The sequence below is a fragment of the Lontra canadensis genome, unplaced genomic scaffold, assembly GCF_010015895.1.
Source record: "Lontra canadensis isolate GAN:19392208 unplaced genomic scaffold, GSC_riverotter_1.0 scaffold7, whole genome shotgun sequence".
In the NCBI taxonomy this organism is placed as follows: domain Eukaryota; kingdom Metazoa; phylum Chordata; class Mammalia; order Carnivora; family Mustelidae; genus Lontra; species Lontra canadensis.
This window is the reverse complement of record NW_022631001.1, coordinates 14,061,867-14,078,347: the sequence shown is the minus strand read 5'-3', so window position 1 is coordinate 14,078,347 and position 16,481 is coordinate 14,061,867. Positions and strand designations below refer to the sequence as shown.

Genomic DNA, 16,481 nt, shown 5'->3' with positions numbered 1-16,481 from the left:
TATATTTTTGTAGAGAGCCTGAACAAATCAATAAAGCATTAACATCGTAAAAGAGAAATGAACAATTAAGTTCACAGATAAGAGGATGGAAATGGTCGACTATTGAATGCTATCAGTGATCTAATAAATATGTTAAAATTAGATACTGTTTCATCTACCAATCTAGTCAAAATTTTCCCCCTATTTTAAAACTACCCAGGATTGATGAGGGTACAGCAAAATATGTGCTCTCTCATAGTCTTAGTGAAAGTGAGTTGACAGTAGGTATTAAGGATTTGAAACATGTTTATGCCTTTTGAACTAATGACTGCCCTTCTGGGGAAGAGTTTTGTTTAGGAAATAATCCAAAAGAAAAAATGTTGCTCAAAGCTTTTCATGGCACTGTGGTTTATGACAACTAAAAGCTGGAAACTTAAATGTCCCCAAAAGAGATAATGTTAATAAATTATATTTTCTTAGAATATTATGCAGCCATTAAACATTATCATCTTTATAAGGAATTTAATGGCAATGGAATTAATTTTATACTGAAAAGAGAACTGAAAAAAAGGTAAAAAATGTAAAATTCAAAATGATCTTAAATGCTGGGAAAACAAGCACAGAATGCAAAGTTGACTATTCCCACAGGCGCTGTTTCTGATGTTCAGACTTTGTCTCTCAAGTCATGATGAAAAGGAAGAAGTCTGGGTGTCATTACAGAAGTTGGGTGGATTTTTCAATGCCTCAGATTTCACTGGAAGCAAAACAGATCAGAAAGAAGTTTCAGATTTTCACTTGGTCTCAAAGATCAGGGTCTCATGTCTACAAAAGGAAAGTGATGTTGGAAGACTGGGGAAATTTTTTGAACTTAAATTTTAATAACTTCTGAAATTATAGGATATTGAAGTTTTATGAAAGTGGATTCCAAAGACTTCAAAAAATATGAATTAAACTTACCTGTATTTTCCCTTCATTTCTCTTCTTTTCCTTAAATTTCAAGCTCGTATACTAAAATGAGACTTATAAAGATGAGACAAGTGACTATAAAATTAGAACAGTCCTCTTCATTTAAACATAAAGGGTCACACATAAATTGAATGTATTATTTGCTGATTTAGTACATCAGATAATCACATAACCACATACGGTTATCTGATGTACTAAAGTGAATTCACAGAGTATATTTCCTAAGAAAAGAAAAAGATGACAGGAAAAATACTGAAAGTGTTAACAGCAGTTGTTTCTTGAGGGATGAGCTTCTGGATGTTTTCTCCTCTCTCTCCACCTTTTTATGTCCTTTACACGTGGTGGATGCTTGATGATACTTGTTGATTAAACAGATTTTCCACACTAAAAATATATTACATTTAAATGTTAAAATTATTTTATTTAAAGATTTTATTTATTTACTTGACACACACACACACAGAGAGAGAGAGAGATCACAAGTAGGCAGAGAGGCAGGCAGAGAGAGAGGAGGAAGCAGGCTCCCTGCTGAGCAAAGAGCCCAATTCGGGGCTCTATCCCAGGACCCTGAGATCATGACTTGAGCTAAAGGCAGAGGCCTAACCCACTGAGCCACCCAGACACCCCTAAATGTTAAAATTATTTTAAATAAGTAAGTCCATAGATTACTTGTCAAATCTAAGAATCTCCCAAGACTCTAATCTCCCAAGACCCTAATCAATATACACTCACTGATTTACTCAACAAACAGTTACTATGTACAATGCAGTGCAAGATGCTAACAAATAACTTAGATACCATCTGTCTTAGAGAATTTGCAGTTTAGTAATAAAGACTTTGGGCTCCTCTCTGTATGGTTGTTTTTCTTGTTCTATCATTTTCCCCCACCTACTTTTGAATCTGAAAATATCCAGTATACTTCCTCCCCAGGCATCTGAGGCATAAAACTGGGCCGATGCTCTCCCTAGTGATGACCAGAGTCCCCTCTTCTTGCCTTTGTTGAGTCTTTTGATGTCTCTTTCTTTGAAGTTACTACTTACAGAGTTTGTCTATACAGCAGTACTGGGCATTTCTATACCTTCTGTCATTTAACTCTAACAATATTCTTGAAGGGTAGGCATTGTTATCTACATTTTATACTTTATAGGGAACAAAGAAACTAAGGCACAGAGCAGTTAAGCAAGTTACCCCATGTCACCCAGAGAGTGATAGAGCCAGAACTCAAACCCAAATCATTTTGATACCAAAGGTGGTTCTATTGTTCACTCTGGTGTTCCAAATGTCAGGGATTTGAGAATAGGAGGAGGCAGGCAGTCCCAGAGGGAGATACTAGAACCAATCGCACTGTTCCATAGCTGGCTGGATGTTGGAAGGTGGCAGAGCAGGTAACTGAAAGAAGGGGAAAGGCGCTGGAACCTTGATGTGCAGGAGCTGGAACAAGATTTGGACTTTGGCTACTATCCCTGGCTGACCTAGGAGGTGTTTCTCCACTCAGCTAATCTCGTCCCTCCTCTGTGGCCAGAACAGAATCGGGGCATAGAGCTGGACTACACATCTTCCTAGAAGACCTTGCGAGACATTGGGAAGGACATTGTTCTAGATTAGCCACTCTTACTGGCAAATGGGTAGAAGATTCTAACATTTTTAGAGGAGGCAAGCAGTCTGGTCATTTTCAGTGACATTTGCTAGACTCTGTTGTAAGGACTCACACTCCTGACCATCCAGGCTCCCCCTAACCTACATTAAAATCACTGCTTGTTTTGAGGAAGGCAAGCAAGTTGGGTCCTAAGGAGGATGTAATGCTTTATATATTAAAATAAGCCCAAAAATGCCTCCATGGGAAACTTTCCAAAAATAAATGTTTACTTCCCTTCAATGCTTTTCAACATCTTTTTTAAAATAAAAATTCCAGTTTCAATAACATAGTCAGAGCTTCTCACTTAGAGGAAATGATGTGCAGAGTTCCAGTAAAGACTTGAGAAATATTAGCTAAGCAGTTCTTTAGCCTTGCTAGGAAATTTAAATCTGAGGATTCCTAACATAAAGTATCTCATTCAAAATAAGAAGTCAGATTAATTGGACAACACAACTAAATCATATAGTAATTTACTCTAAGGGTTTTTACAAAATATGAAATTATACATACATAGGAAGTACAGTTTACATTCTAATTAAAACTTCATTGCAAAGCTTCTCTGTGAGCACTCTCATGCTAATTTCATAGAGTTACAGGAACGACAGAATCTTATATATGCAAGGTTTTTGTTTATGGTTTAGTTTTACACAGTCTATTAACAAAATACAGGCTTGAGATCTTAGGAGAAAATTAAGCCAAAAGCTGAATTCCACCGATGAGCCAGTGGGTGGCACCAAAGCACAAACGAGACTTTGACATTGGGACAGGGGAAAGCACTTTCAAAGGCAGGAATACAGGCAGTAGATTGAGTCCTCCGGCCCTAACCCGGAATTCCGTATTTTAACAGAGATTACAGAGTAAATAGTTTTCCTATGGTCAATTCTTTACTATCACGAATATTCTGCCTTTACCCCCCTTCTAGGAGTTTTTTTTCCTGTCCCTCTTTTCCAAAAACTGCATATTTTCAGTTCCTGCGAGGGTTTTCAACCACTGAGTAGCAAGCAGGCCCTTCTAACTGCATGGCATGTGGTGTGAAACACAGGATGGCAAACTAGAATATTTTGCTGGGTAAAAACACCCCACATTTAATATTTGTTGATGGCTCTTTCTTTGAAGCAGCAGCAACTGTTTGATTTTCCTAACTTTCTCAAATATCTTCTCTCATGCCGAAGTCACAAGTAAGTTACACAGGTTATTCTTGCTTAAATCTCTTGGCTTCTAACCAAAGAACCATATGCAGGTTGACCTTAACATGCTGTGTAGCCTCCGTTAGTGGCAAGAGGCAGCAGACGAGAATCTGTCTACACAGTCAGATTTGCAAGATCAGATTCCACCTGCTTAGTAGTTTTCAGTGGGAGCCAGTCGACTTTGGGTTCATTTTGAAATCTTGGCAATCAGCAGCATTCTGAGAGGCAGAGTTGCTTCAATCCAAGTGTTGGGGGAATTTACCATCTTTTCCCAGAGAGCAACTTCCTCTGAAGTAGAGTCCATCCAATCCACTTCAGTACCATAGCTTTTACCTGCAAAAGGGAGGAAAAAAAAAAAAAAAAAAGGAAGCTTTGCAGTTAGAAAGGAATAGTTCATTGGAGGGAAAAAATGGATCATCCCCTAATTACAATCATCAATGGAAGACAGTGAGGGATAGTTTTAATATCACCAGAAGGGCATATGTGGGGCTCATTATAAGAAAGAACTGTTTAATCACCTGAAATGTCTGTTAACAGAGGAGTCCATAATCGGGACTATTCCCTCTACTCAGAGAGTAATGATCTCTCTTTGTGTTCATAGAAAAGCTGGCTGACAATCTGTCAGGGACACAGTGAGGTAGTAAGGGTAAACCCTGGCACTGAGTGGGAAGTAACACCAGATGATCTCTAAGGAAGTGTAGTTTGGGGTTTAGTGTCTAACAGACTCAACTTTGAATCTTGGCCCTCATACTGATAAGTTCTGTTACATCATTTCTTGGAACATCAGTTCCTCTGGGGATAACATCAGTAATTACTCACAGGATTTCTGTGAGGATTCAACAAAATAATATAAATAAAGCACTCAGTACAGTGACTAGTACCCCATAAATACTATTTCCTATGATTATTTAAAGCACACTTTTAGTCATGAAAAGATATAAATGGTTTTTCAGGGAAGAGTAGTGATGAAGGCATTTTTGTGCCTCCCACACATAATAACTTAAGCTCTGTGTGGACAGATACTACATCCTGTTAATCTTCATATCTAGAGCCCTTGGTATACAGCCTAACATTCCTTCACTCATTCATTTCATTATACTTAATAGAAATAGAGTATCTGTTTTCATTAGGAAAAAACAGACAAACCCCTAGTATCCCCAGAAGCACTTGGCTCGTAGAGGATTAAAAGTGTAACAAACATTACCTGTTCCAAAGCCAATCCGAAGACCTCCCAAAAACTGGTTGGTTAATTTGTAATGGTCCCAGACAGTAAGCTCTACACAGGCTTCTGTCAGATCTTCAGGCCTGAACCCGTCATACACCATGGTGTGGTTGAAGACAGGATTGGTGGTTTTCCCTACAGCTCTGGTTTTTTGACGACTTTTCCTACTTGTATCTGGAAGGATGATACTATAAAAGGAATCATTATTGTGAAAGCATTTTAATAAGATGATGAACACTTATGCTTTCATTGAACTTCAATACAACTACTGAAGACTGGCCGAAGGAAATGGAAGTGTAGAGTGTAGAGAGGCAGTGGTGGTGGTGGTGGTGATGATGGGGGTGGTGATGGTGGTGGAGATGAAGGTGGTAGGGGTGGCAGCGGCAGCGGTGATGGTAGTAGTGATGATGGCGGTAATAGTAATGGTGATGTTGATGGTGGTGGTGACTATGGTGGTGGTGGTGGTGATGGTGGCAGAGATGGTGATAGTAGTGATGATGGCAGTAATGGTGATGGTGATATTTATATGCTGGTGGCGGTGGTGGCTATGGTGTTGGTGATAATGGCGGCGATGGTGGTAGTGATGGTGGTGGTGATGGCATTGGTGGTAGTAGTGATGATGGTGGTAACAGTTGTGATGATGTTGATGTGTTGTTGGTGGTGATAATGGCGGTGATGGTGGTAATTAACAGCAGCATCCTGCTGGAGAGACTCTGTATTACAGTGGACCAGACTTGCTTTGAATCCTGACTCTGTTACTTATTGGCTGTATATTACAGGGGAAGTCACATAATTTCTCAGACTCTTGCTCCTTCATCTTTAAAATGAGAATGCTGATGCCTGTTTCATAAGGTTAATATTAGAATTACATATGAAGCAAACAACTTAGCTTAGTGCTTTCATTTAGTAAATGCTTAATGTGGTAGCAATTGCTTGAGGATTCCTTTAGCATTTGGAAACATTCTTGATTATCTGTTTTCTGTTTTTAACCTATGATATCTCTTATAAACACAAGAAGGTCTGCGAGCAGTCTCAGAATGAGAGACTGACCTGAGCTGAAAAATCTCACCAGTTGACATCTATGAATAATTTGTATAGGGAAAATCACAAATACTGCCATAATATCTAAACAGCTATAACTGGTCTTCTGGGAGAATCTATGTAGATAAAATTAGTCAGGCGGAGCTAAGAGAACATGCACTAGTATCTGTGGAGTTAGAACTGACAGATGCCAGGCATTTATACATAGAACAGAGAAAAAAAGTTTGCCACTTTAAACTCAAATTGTCTTAAGGTCCTATGACAAACTATTAGTAAGGGTCTGTTTAGCAAGTCATTTTCTACATATTGCAGGATGAGGCAAAAGAACTTTTGCAAATAGTTCACAAAGGTGGGACAAGGGACAGAAGGAAGAATTCACCCTGCACCACAAAGGATTCAGGGGCATGGCATCTCACCATTAGAAATCTGATGAGTTTTTTTATACTGACTATTTTCCACCAGCAAATATATCTCCTAGAAGACATTCCATATCTGAGTACATGGTCCCAGTTTCATTTGTATGTATGCCCTCTTTATGGTTTTAAAACTAAGCAAATGCTTAGGGGTTCATATCAAAGATTCCTCTAGTTCATGTCACTACTGTCTCAAGTTATGTCATTTAAACCATGAATGATGAGTTTCAGCATCACAGATATTGAGACCTAAAACAATGAGAAAGGCCAGGCTCTGGTAGAACTGAGAGAAGCAGAGTTACAGATGCTGTTACCATTTAACAAAAGAATTTAGATGGCTGCCCCTTAGCTGTGGTAGATCAAGACATTCCTTCACCCAGATGTGCACCTCTCCCGTTGTCGGAAGCTTTTTACCTGTAATGGGAAAATCACAGAAAATAAAATTTCACTGCCATTCTTCTCTTGGCAATACTACATCCAAAAATGCCAATCTAAAAGTGGTCTGGCACAGTGATACTAGCTAGAGCTTGAGGATATGATCCTAATTGATTAAATCTATACATTCTTAACTAAATCCTCCATAGTCTGGCTACATTGTGCTCAGAGAGTTCTATGAAAATAATTTACATTGGGGAAGATGGGAGCCTCAGTTGGTTAAGCACCTGCTTTTGGCTCAGGTCATGATCCTCGGGTTTTAGGAACGAGCCCACATTGGGGTCCCTGCTCAGTGGGGAGCCTGCTTCTCTTTCTCCCACTCCCCTTGCTTGTGCTCTCTGTCAAATAAATAAATAAACCCTTAAAAAAAAAGAATGGTAAAAACCCAAAGGAAGTGAATTGAGAGATGGAGAGAGAGAGAGAGAGAAAGGAAGAAGTTTTAGGGATATCATTTGAACTCCTGTATCATACAGTACTTAAAGCCAGCCCAGAGGTACCTGGGTGGATCACTTGAATGAGGATCTGACTCTTGATTTCAGCTTAGGTCATGATCTCAGAGTCATGGCACTGGGCTCTCTGCTCAGTGTGGAGTCTGCTTGAGACTCTCTCTCTCCCTCTAATTCTGCCCCTCCCCCGGCTCATGCTCACTCTCTAAATAAATAAATAAATAAAATCATTTAAAAATTCATATCTGTATTTTATCATTTATCATTCTTTGTATCTGTATACTGTATCATTCTTTCTGGGTTTGGCTTGTTTCAGGACAAATTAAAGATATCAGGTATGTAAATCATCCAGTTATAGTCATATTCAATACATCTCAATGAAATGCATCTCCCTTTCAAATATTAATACTAACTTCAATTGCTGTTAATGGGAGGCATTTGAAACCTACTGAATATAAAGTAATCAAAATAAGTACTGGCTAAGGTACCACTCTTGTTAAATGTGGTTACATACTTTATGGGAACATTGTATACACACAAATAGCAACTAATGATATGCACAGGGAATTACTGAGAAGTTGGCTTACTCTTCACTTGTTGACTAGAATGGGTGCACATGGACAGAGGGCCACTGCCATATTTTTCTGAATAGTTTAACCTGGTCGACCAATCAGAATTTAATGAGTATCTCTGATGTACTCAGGCCTATACTAGGAATGTCATTGGATATACAAGGGATATGAGAAATCTATGTCTCATCAAATTACTACACAGAGTAATTCATATAAAAACTATAAAAATGTAATACAGAATGAAATGCCAAGTTCTCACTGTAATGTTTTTTGTTTTTTAAAGATTTTATTTATTTATTTGACAGAGATGACAAGTAGGCAGAGAGGGAGGCAGAGAGAGAGGGGGAAGCAGGCTCCCTGCTGAGCAGAGAGCCCCATGCAGGGCTCCATCCCAGAACCCTGGGATCATGACCTGAGCCAAAGACAGAGGCTTTAACCCACTGAGCCACCCAGGCACCCTTCACTGTAATATTCTACATGATGATGCGATCAGAGAGGGTGAAAGGATATAGCCAGGAAAAGCTTTATGGAAAATATGGGACTTCTTCTCAAGCTCTCCAAAGATCTGGAGAAAAGGAAGCCATTCCAGGGTAGAAAATCTTCATGAGCAAAAGGTCAGACAGGGTAGAGCTCATCACAACACATGGTCCCCTTTGCCCTCTCCCCAACCAAGAAATGATAGTGGAGGAAAAGATATTGGCAGAATTTCTATCCATGTGGACCATAAATGATAGGATACAAATTATATATATTAAGGAAATCTGCCTTTTAGGAAGATCCAGAAGTAACAACAAGGTGGTTTGGCAGCCATATGGGCCTAAAGATAGGTTTTGCTTACCCACCAATTCTTTTTTTTTTTTTTTAACTGAATTAGAATGCCTTTCTCCAGTTCAATCACTGCCTTTACCATCCATTATTTTTTTCATCCCGCAAGTTCCACTGCTTGGTTACTGAAAACATACGAGTTGCAACCTCTGCTTTCAGTCATAACATTCATATAGATTCTTTTTTTTAAGATTTTATTTATTTATTTGACAGAGAGAGAGAGACAGTGAGAGCAAGAACACAAGCAGGGGGAGTGGAAGAGGGAAACCAGGCTTTGCGCTGAGCAGGAGCCCAATGCAAGGTTTTGATCCCAGGACCCTGGGATCACAACCTGAGCCAAAGGCAGATGCTTAACCATCTGAGTCACCCAGGCACCCCATTCGTATAGATTCTTAAGGAGAAAAACTTGTGGAACTTCTTGGGAAGTGAGAGGGGGCTGGCATGCATTTCTTTCTAGTCTCTTGCTCTTTAATGGGGCTGTAGACCCAAGGCCCTTACATTAAGGATGCAATTGGTAACCTTGAGGAAAAAGATTTCTGCCCTGACGAGGCCTTGAGAACAAAGAACCAATGAGCTCTAATTTCTTAGGGGCTCTGTAAGAATCTTTCTAATTCTCACCTGTAAAAAAACACTCAGTGTCCATTCTTACCCTAACACTACAAATAGGTCCAAATTCTGAATATGGAAAAGGCCACTCACTTTGTGCAGATACCAACTTTTTGGAGAGTGAGGTGAAAATTAAAACAAGATCTGTAAACTAGAGAATTTTGTAATATGAGGATTTTTTTTTTTTTCATGGAAACAGAAGGTAGAATAGTAGTTACCAGGGGTTGGGAGAAGGACAAGGTGAGGGTATAGTTTAATGGGTACAGAGTTTCAGATATGCAAGGTGAAAAATTTCTAGAGCTCTGTTTCATAGCAATGTGAATATATGTAACACATTGTTGTTGACCACAAAGGGTACACTTAAAAATGGCTTAGATGGCAAATTTTATGTTTTGTGTTTTTGCCACAATAAAAAAAAATGAATTTGTCTACTGTAAATTAACTCATTTGGTCCACAGAATTACTAAGTTAACAAATTTGCTTAGGGTTTCACCTTTGAAAATATCACAGAGTCCAAAGAAATCCTTGGAGAGGGAAAGAATCAGGAAGGGGCACAAACCTGGATGAAAGTCATTACATACCAGGAATTGGCTCTGGGACATACTGGAGAGCTAACTTCATTTCACCTCTGTTTTCCGCTTCAAGGGCAACTGGTGCTGTCTGGAAAATGAAGGCTGTTAGTAGGTGTAAGACACAAACGACCTTACTGTTTGTTGGTGCTCTGTTATGAGAGCATAAATGCCCCAATTCTATGACTATGTATTAACTATGCATGCCCTGGATTAAAATTTCCTTCCCCATCAGAGCTAAACTGTTGCTTTTATATCTGGGAAACCTATGTTGTGTATCTTGAAAAAACTTGCTTGGTATCCAAAAAACAGCTCTTAGCCTTTACTCTCACAGATAGTAGAGAAATCAGAATGGCTTTCTTGGGGAGAGGAGAAATGTTCTGGGATGCTTTGGTTTTTATAAAAACACACATTTTTTTATGGGTTGCCCAGCCAGCACATAAAACTATTCGTATTATTCTCTTTGAGTAAGATGAATGTGGGAAAGTAGGGGGAAGAAAAGCCAAACATTACATTTTCAAATCTGCATTAACCTGATTATTTCAGATCATATGATGTGAGGTCTCTAAGAATAACAAAGACTGGACAATAATTTTAAAAACATTGTCTATTGTTTTTGAGTATAAGAGAGATGGTTTTATTTTCAGATTCTGGTCCTTTTGAGCCTTATTGTCAAAGCATGGTCATGAATTAGAAATGCAACTGACACTAGTTTAAAAGGAAAAGGTCTTGACATCTTCTAAGGAATTCACACCCAGTGAGTCTTGGGTAAGACTAGAAATAAGTGCTTCAGGTGATTTTGATGCAATATTTGGGAGCTATTTCTTAAGTCAAGGCGCTGTATTATGTAGATACTAAACAATTATTTGTATTGTTGCTATTTATGACTTCTAGCTAGGCTCATACTCAACCTCACACTGAGAATAATTTAAAAAACTGGATTAAACAAATTTATTGGAAGGAGCTGAAGAATTATTAATATAGACAGGACTCAAGTGGACAAAATCTTTGAGCCTGACATTCTCTGCTTTTCATGTTGAGGCATCAGCTATTTTTAAGTAGGGCCAAACTAGAAAAAAGCCTAATGAAAGAGACTAAGAAGCTCAAACAGAGCTTTTGCCTGTCTTGTAGGGCTGGGGAGACAAAAATTGGAGTCCGCAGCCAGAAAGGAATAGTCTTAGAAAATACCCCTGATCTCAACATATGGTCCCCAAGCCATACTCTACATCAGCAGTCAGCAATGCCTAGGAACTTCTTGGAAATGCATATTCTTGGGCCCAGATCTTATCAGCTCAGACACCTTGGGAATAGGGCCTGAAAATCTGTGCTCTAGTAAGTGCTTCAGTAGAACTGGACGGATGGTAAAATTTGAGAACTACTTCTCTAGGCTTTCACTTAGAACCTCTGAAGGGTCATAGCCTAGGAATATGGGCAAGCAAAAACTACATTGGACCACATGAAAACTGAACCCCAGCTTCCAGTCAGTTCATTCTCAGATTAGATTTTCTATCCCTACTCTGTGTGTCAGAAACAAAAGAAAATTCTCTAAAAATATGCCCAAAGTTTTTAATATACAATGTCTAGTGTGCAATAAAAAATAAACAGGCATACCAGGATAAAGGACCAAATGACCAAACCAAGATAAAAAAATTAGATAAAAGAAACTTACAAATGTTTAAGATACTGGGTTTTCAGACATATACCTTAAATAACTTTGATTAATATAGAGAATTTTAGCAGAGAAGTAGTCTATAAAAAATCAAATGAAAATATAAATCTGTAAAATATAATGTTGAGAACTTGTAAGATGGGTGTTTTAGACATAGCAGATAAGAAAATTATTAAACTGAAAGATAAGTTAGCAAAAACTAGCCAGCCTGAAATCTAGAGAGGAAAAAAGAAAAAGAATAGAAAATACCAGAAAGAGCATAACAGACATATGGTACAGGGGTGTCTGGGTGGCTCAGTCAGCTAAGCATACCACTCTAGATTTTAGTTCAGGTTATGATCTCAGGGCCGTGAGATTGAGTCCTGTGTAGGGTTCCACAGAGCATGAAACCCGCTTAAGATTCTCTCTCTCCCCAACCCTCTTAACTCCACACACTTGCACAGGCTCTCTCTCTCTTTAAAAAAACAATAAAATAAAAAGCGAGAGAGACATATGTTACAAAGTGAAAAGATACAATTATCCCAAACTATGGATAACCATTATGAATTAAAATGCAATTATAGTAGCTTTCTCTTATACATTAGATCCCCAACCAGCCAACCAACCAATCAACCAAGTCTGCACATACCTTTCGCTTCAGAGGGTACCACTTCAATTGTTTATTTTGTTTGTTGTCCCAGTCCCAAGTTTCCAAGTCAAGTTCCACTTCCCCTAGAAAACTATTGCGCTTAAATGTATCCCGATGCCAAACGGAGAGGTTCAACTTTTGTGTTTTTAAGATTTGTTTTTCGATTTTATACTGCAGATCAAAGAAGGAAATTAAAGTGGTGAATATTACTATTTTATAACCAAAGTTATGACACAGAGATGAAGAGAAAAATCATCTGCGCAGATCAGGTTTTCTCATTTGTTAGCTTTCAAGTCTCAAAAACATTGCAAAGTCATCTTATTCTAAGTATTTTGTTTCAAAGAGCTAAATCCATCTTTCACAAAAGCTGATTTTCTTTCTGCTTCTGGAAAAGCAAACCACAGTTCAAATATCATAGCCAGTAATAGCTCTCTGAAAACAAAAGCCAACTATTCATTTTTGCTGGATGTTTTTAGTTCAAACTAGATATAACATAAACCCAATTCAGCCTAAAAACACTAATGAAGTTTAATCCTGTGGTCTGTTTTCTACCTAAGGACAAGGTATTTTTTCTAATAGACTCTTTTTTTTAGAACAGTTTTAGATTTACAGCAAAATTAAGCAGAAAGTACAGAGCATTCCCATATACCACTTGCTCCCATTTATACACAACATCTCCCACTATAGATATCCTGCAACAGCAAGGTATTTTTTAAGAGAAGATATATTTGTTTTTTTCCCACTTCATATGGTTAAGTGGAAAATATCTGGCATCCTTACAGTTTTTATCTAAAATACAGTCAATCCTAGATTATATATAATCATGGAAGGGATAATAGTACTTCTAATCTAAAAATAATCTCTATTTGGCTTTATGATGTACTACTTCAATATCCATTTTGGTTGTAGCGGGCTTGACTTTCTCTGAGTTTACCAGTTAAATTAGTTGGCTTTTCCTGAGTATATGGTTGAAGTAGCTGACCCAGAAATAGCTAGGGTACTGAGGTATATCATAGTCAAACTGTAATTAAAAAGTGGCTACAGAAAATCCATAAAAAACTGACCCATGAAGGACTGAAAATTAATTTAATTCTGATTCTTTTCTCAGAGGATAATCAAATAGTGGGACAGACTTTTCAGACAGGGGAAATGAGGAACACTTTGTATATTTGTAGTTTTACATTATCATGACTAAGGCAGACTTAAGTAGTCTGGGGGAAAAAGGAATATGGTATTTGAGCCAGGCATACTTTCTATGCATCTGTCCATCCATCTCTCCTTCCAATAAACATTTTTTGAGTATCTATCTAGACACTGTACTAAAGGTCAATGTTCATGTGTTTAATATATCCTAATCACTTTCCGCCTATTAACTCTTAATGTTCACAACTACTGAAGCACAGAGGCAGGTACTAATATTACCCGCTTTTGGCAGATCTGAAGAACAGACAGGTTAAGTCATTTGCCCAAAAGCACACAGCTGATAAATGACATGGAGTTGGTCCTTGTCCGCCTACCTGGAACTTACAGTTTAATGGGAAAACAGACAATGAAGCCCGAAGTTAAAGTGCGGAGTGTTAACAAAGCCTTATATAAAACAAGGTGCCTGAGGCAGCAGACCCAGGGCAGGAATGGAGGGATTAAGGACAGCCTCTCACAGGAAGAGGCATTTAAGGCTGGAGGAAGTAGTTCAGGATAGAATGTGAGAAACAGTTCTTCAGTCTGATAGAACACCAGGTCCAGGAGTGTGAGAAAATGTGCTTCGTTCCTCCAAAGAACAGAAAGCAATCCGGGTGAACTGAGACTCTGAAAATGGAAAGAGGAGGTTAGAGCTTGGGTTGTGAAGGGACTGGTGGCATGGTAAAGTGGGACTTGCCTCTAAGGGCAATGGAAATCCTAAAAGATTGTAGGCAGAGCAATAACATGATCAGAATTAGTTTTTAGTTTTAGTGGTCCATGTTTTCAGTTATGTATCTTCGAGCAAACTCCTTTGTTTCTCTAAGTCTCATGTGTGAGGGGCAGGTAATATACCCTCCTGGTGAGTGAGGGAGTGAGGGAGAGAAGGCATACAATGTTCATGGTGTATGGTCTCATGCAAAGCAGTGTCTCAGCACATGTTTATCCTTTCCCTTTTTCTCTCTCCCTGACTGACTTCATCTGTAGAGATACTACCCAAGAAGACACAGCTATTGACATAAAAATCACAGTGACAGCTCATCATTTAGGATTTTCCTAGGCAGACAGTTCATAGATACCCTCAGTATCTCGTTATACACAGGATTCAAAGTCTTCTTGACTACAAGTGTTTTCTTCTTGCCCATTTTGCCCTTGTCTGGTAACAAATAGGTCTTCACATATCTAAAAAGAGAAGTAGGCAGACAAGAAGGTCAGAGAACATAAAAGTGATGTTTCCATCTCTGCCTTGAAAAATGCATTGGTAATTGACAGAAATAATTATTTCATGACAGTAAGAAGAGCAGTTAAGTAAAGAATGTTCTCAGCAACACCTTTTATACTTAAAATTGTAAACACATGCAACAGAACTGGTCATTTTATACTGTTTTGAAAAATTTTAAAGACTATTTCCTGAACCCTTTCTCCCTTGGCCTTACCTGACGTAGGGGGTGAGGCGGACAGACCTCTAATGTAGTGCTTAATTATACTGGCTTGTTTCCTATTGAGAAAATGCTTCGGTGCTTGAAGAACTTACTTAAAAAGGATTGTTACTGGTTTTTGAAAACAAAAATTGATCTCAGCACACACATAAGCAAGCCATATTCAATGGGGGAGAAAAGGATACTGACCCCAGCTGTTTTGATAATGAAAGCATAAAGGATTGGGCCTATGCTAGCAAAATAACTAAGAATCTGACTTCTGCACAGGGAAAGCAAAGAATACCATTTAACTTTTGCAAATAAACTGAATTCAATTAAGTCTGTGATCTAAAAGATGAGCTGGTAATTCCCCCTACAGTTCTTCTGTAAAATGTAATTTAAATTTAGAAACTACCTCATTCTAGAATCTTAACTGTTTCCACACCACTGAACATTCTCAAGTATGGCCTGACATGTCTCTAATTTTAGAGAAGTTTGAGAGTCATGGAAAGAGATTGGGGTTCAAACCCTCATTCTCCATTTTGAAGCTGACTCTCTGAATTTATATAAATAGGTCATTTATCTTCTCTGGCCCTGGTTTCCTTATCTGTTAGAAGAATGAATGGGACAAGATGGCCTCAAAGGTCCCCTCCACTTGAAATATTTTCTGCTTCTTTGACATTTTTATAGCTTATTAAGTTTGGCATATTTATAGAGTAAATAAAACATCATTTCCCCCCAATTTTTCTTCTCAAACATTTCTTTTTGGCACAGTCACACACATACCCACTCTTTAATTTCTCTCTTTCTCAATTTCTACAAGATCACGAATAACTGAGAGAAAACAGTGACTCCAAATTGTACTTACGGGTCTGAGCGCTGTTTTTTAACATCCGCTGCTGCTAAGTCTTTACACTGGGCCACAAAGACGTGTAACTCCTTCAGTGAGTCCACATAGTCGATTGCAAACTGAATATTTCCTTTCACTTCCAGATTGCCAAAGTCTCCACTGTAAACACTCATCACACTGCCGCTTACCTGAAGGCATCAGAAACATGCAGTGTTTTTTCCTATCTTGTTAATGAACCCAATGCAAGGATCACAAATATGATCTGGGCTTGCTACTATTTCTCTCATTTGCATTTAAAGCAGGTAATAGGGCATAAAGATAGACCAAAACCAACAACCTGACATGATATATGACACGACTAATGTTTTAAGAAAAAGTTGCCTGTAAAAGATACAGATGACAAGTGAAAATGCAAAGTTATTTAGATGCTGGCTCATTTCCAAAGCAGGGGGATTTTATGGTAGGGGGCATTCAGAGTTCCATTTTTAGGCATGCTTAGTATTTAAGATCGTAAAGAAAGAGGATGTGAGAAACCCCAGGGACACAAATCACAGTGACACATTGCTCTATCAAATTTCCAAGGCACTAAAAAGGAATCTTACTATGTTACCCATCCACTGAATCGAGGAAAATGCTTAGTGGGCCATACGCCTTTAGAGGTCAGGAAGGGTAAAGAATGGATGATTAATGAAGACGGTTGAAAGCCTTCCCAAGGCCATACATTTAAAGATCATCAGCAGAAATTCAATTTAGATAGATTTTTTTTAAAGTTTGAAAAACGGCAGGCTAGTAAAAATTTAAGGGCAGCTTTATCATTTGGTTAGCATACCTTGTGAGATGGTG

At 38.3% G+C, this 16,481-nt stretch overlaps 1 protein-coding gene across 24 annotated transcripts in view; it reads right to left on the bottom strand.

The window, feature by feature from the left end:
- Window positions 1-3,214: 3,214 nt before the first annotated feature.
- The window catches only part of SYTL2 (synaptotagmin like 2), a 66,707-nt gene continuing 53,440 nt past the window's right edge, over window positions 3,215-16,481 (bottom strand). For all 24 annotated transcript variants that reach the window (XM_032852893.1, XM_032852902.1, XM_032852904.1 and 21 more), the window contains 7 exons: window positions 15,657-15,826; window positions 14,450-14,552; window positions 12,195-12,365; window positions 9,910-9,988; window positions 6,759-6,858; window positions 4,973-5,178; window positions 3,215-4,101 (listed from right to left, as the gene is read on the bottom strand). In XM_032852893.1, the coding sequence (XP_032708784.1) occupies window positions 3,956-4,101; window positions 4,973-5,178; window positions 6,759-6,858; window positions 9,910-9,988; window positions 12,195-12,365; window positions 14,450-14,552; window positions 15,657-15,826 (975 nt within the window). In that variant the 3' untranslated portion in view covers window positions 3,215-3,955. The remainder of the gene's footprint in view (window positions 4,102-4,972; window positions 5,179-6,758; window positions 6,859-9,909; window positions 9,989-12,194; window positions 12,366-14,449; window positions 14,553-15,656; window positions 15,827-16,481) is intronic.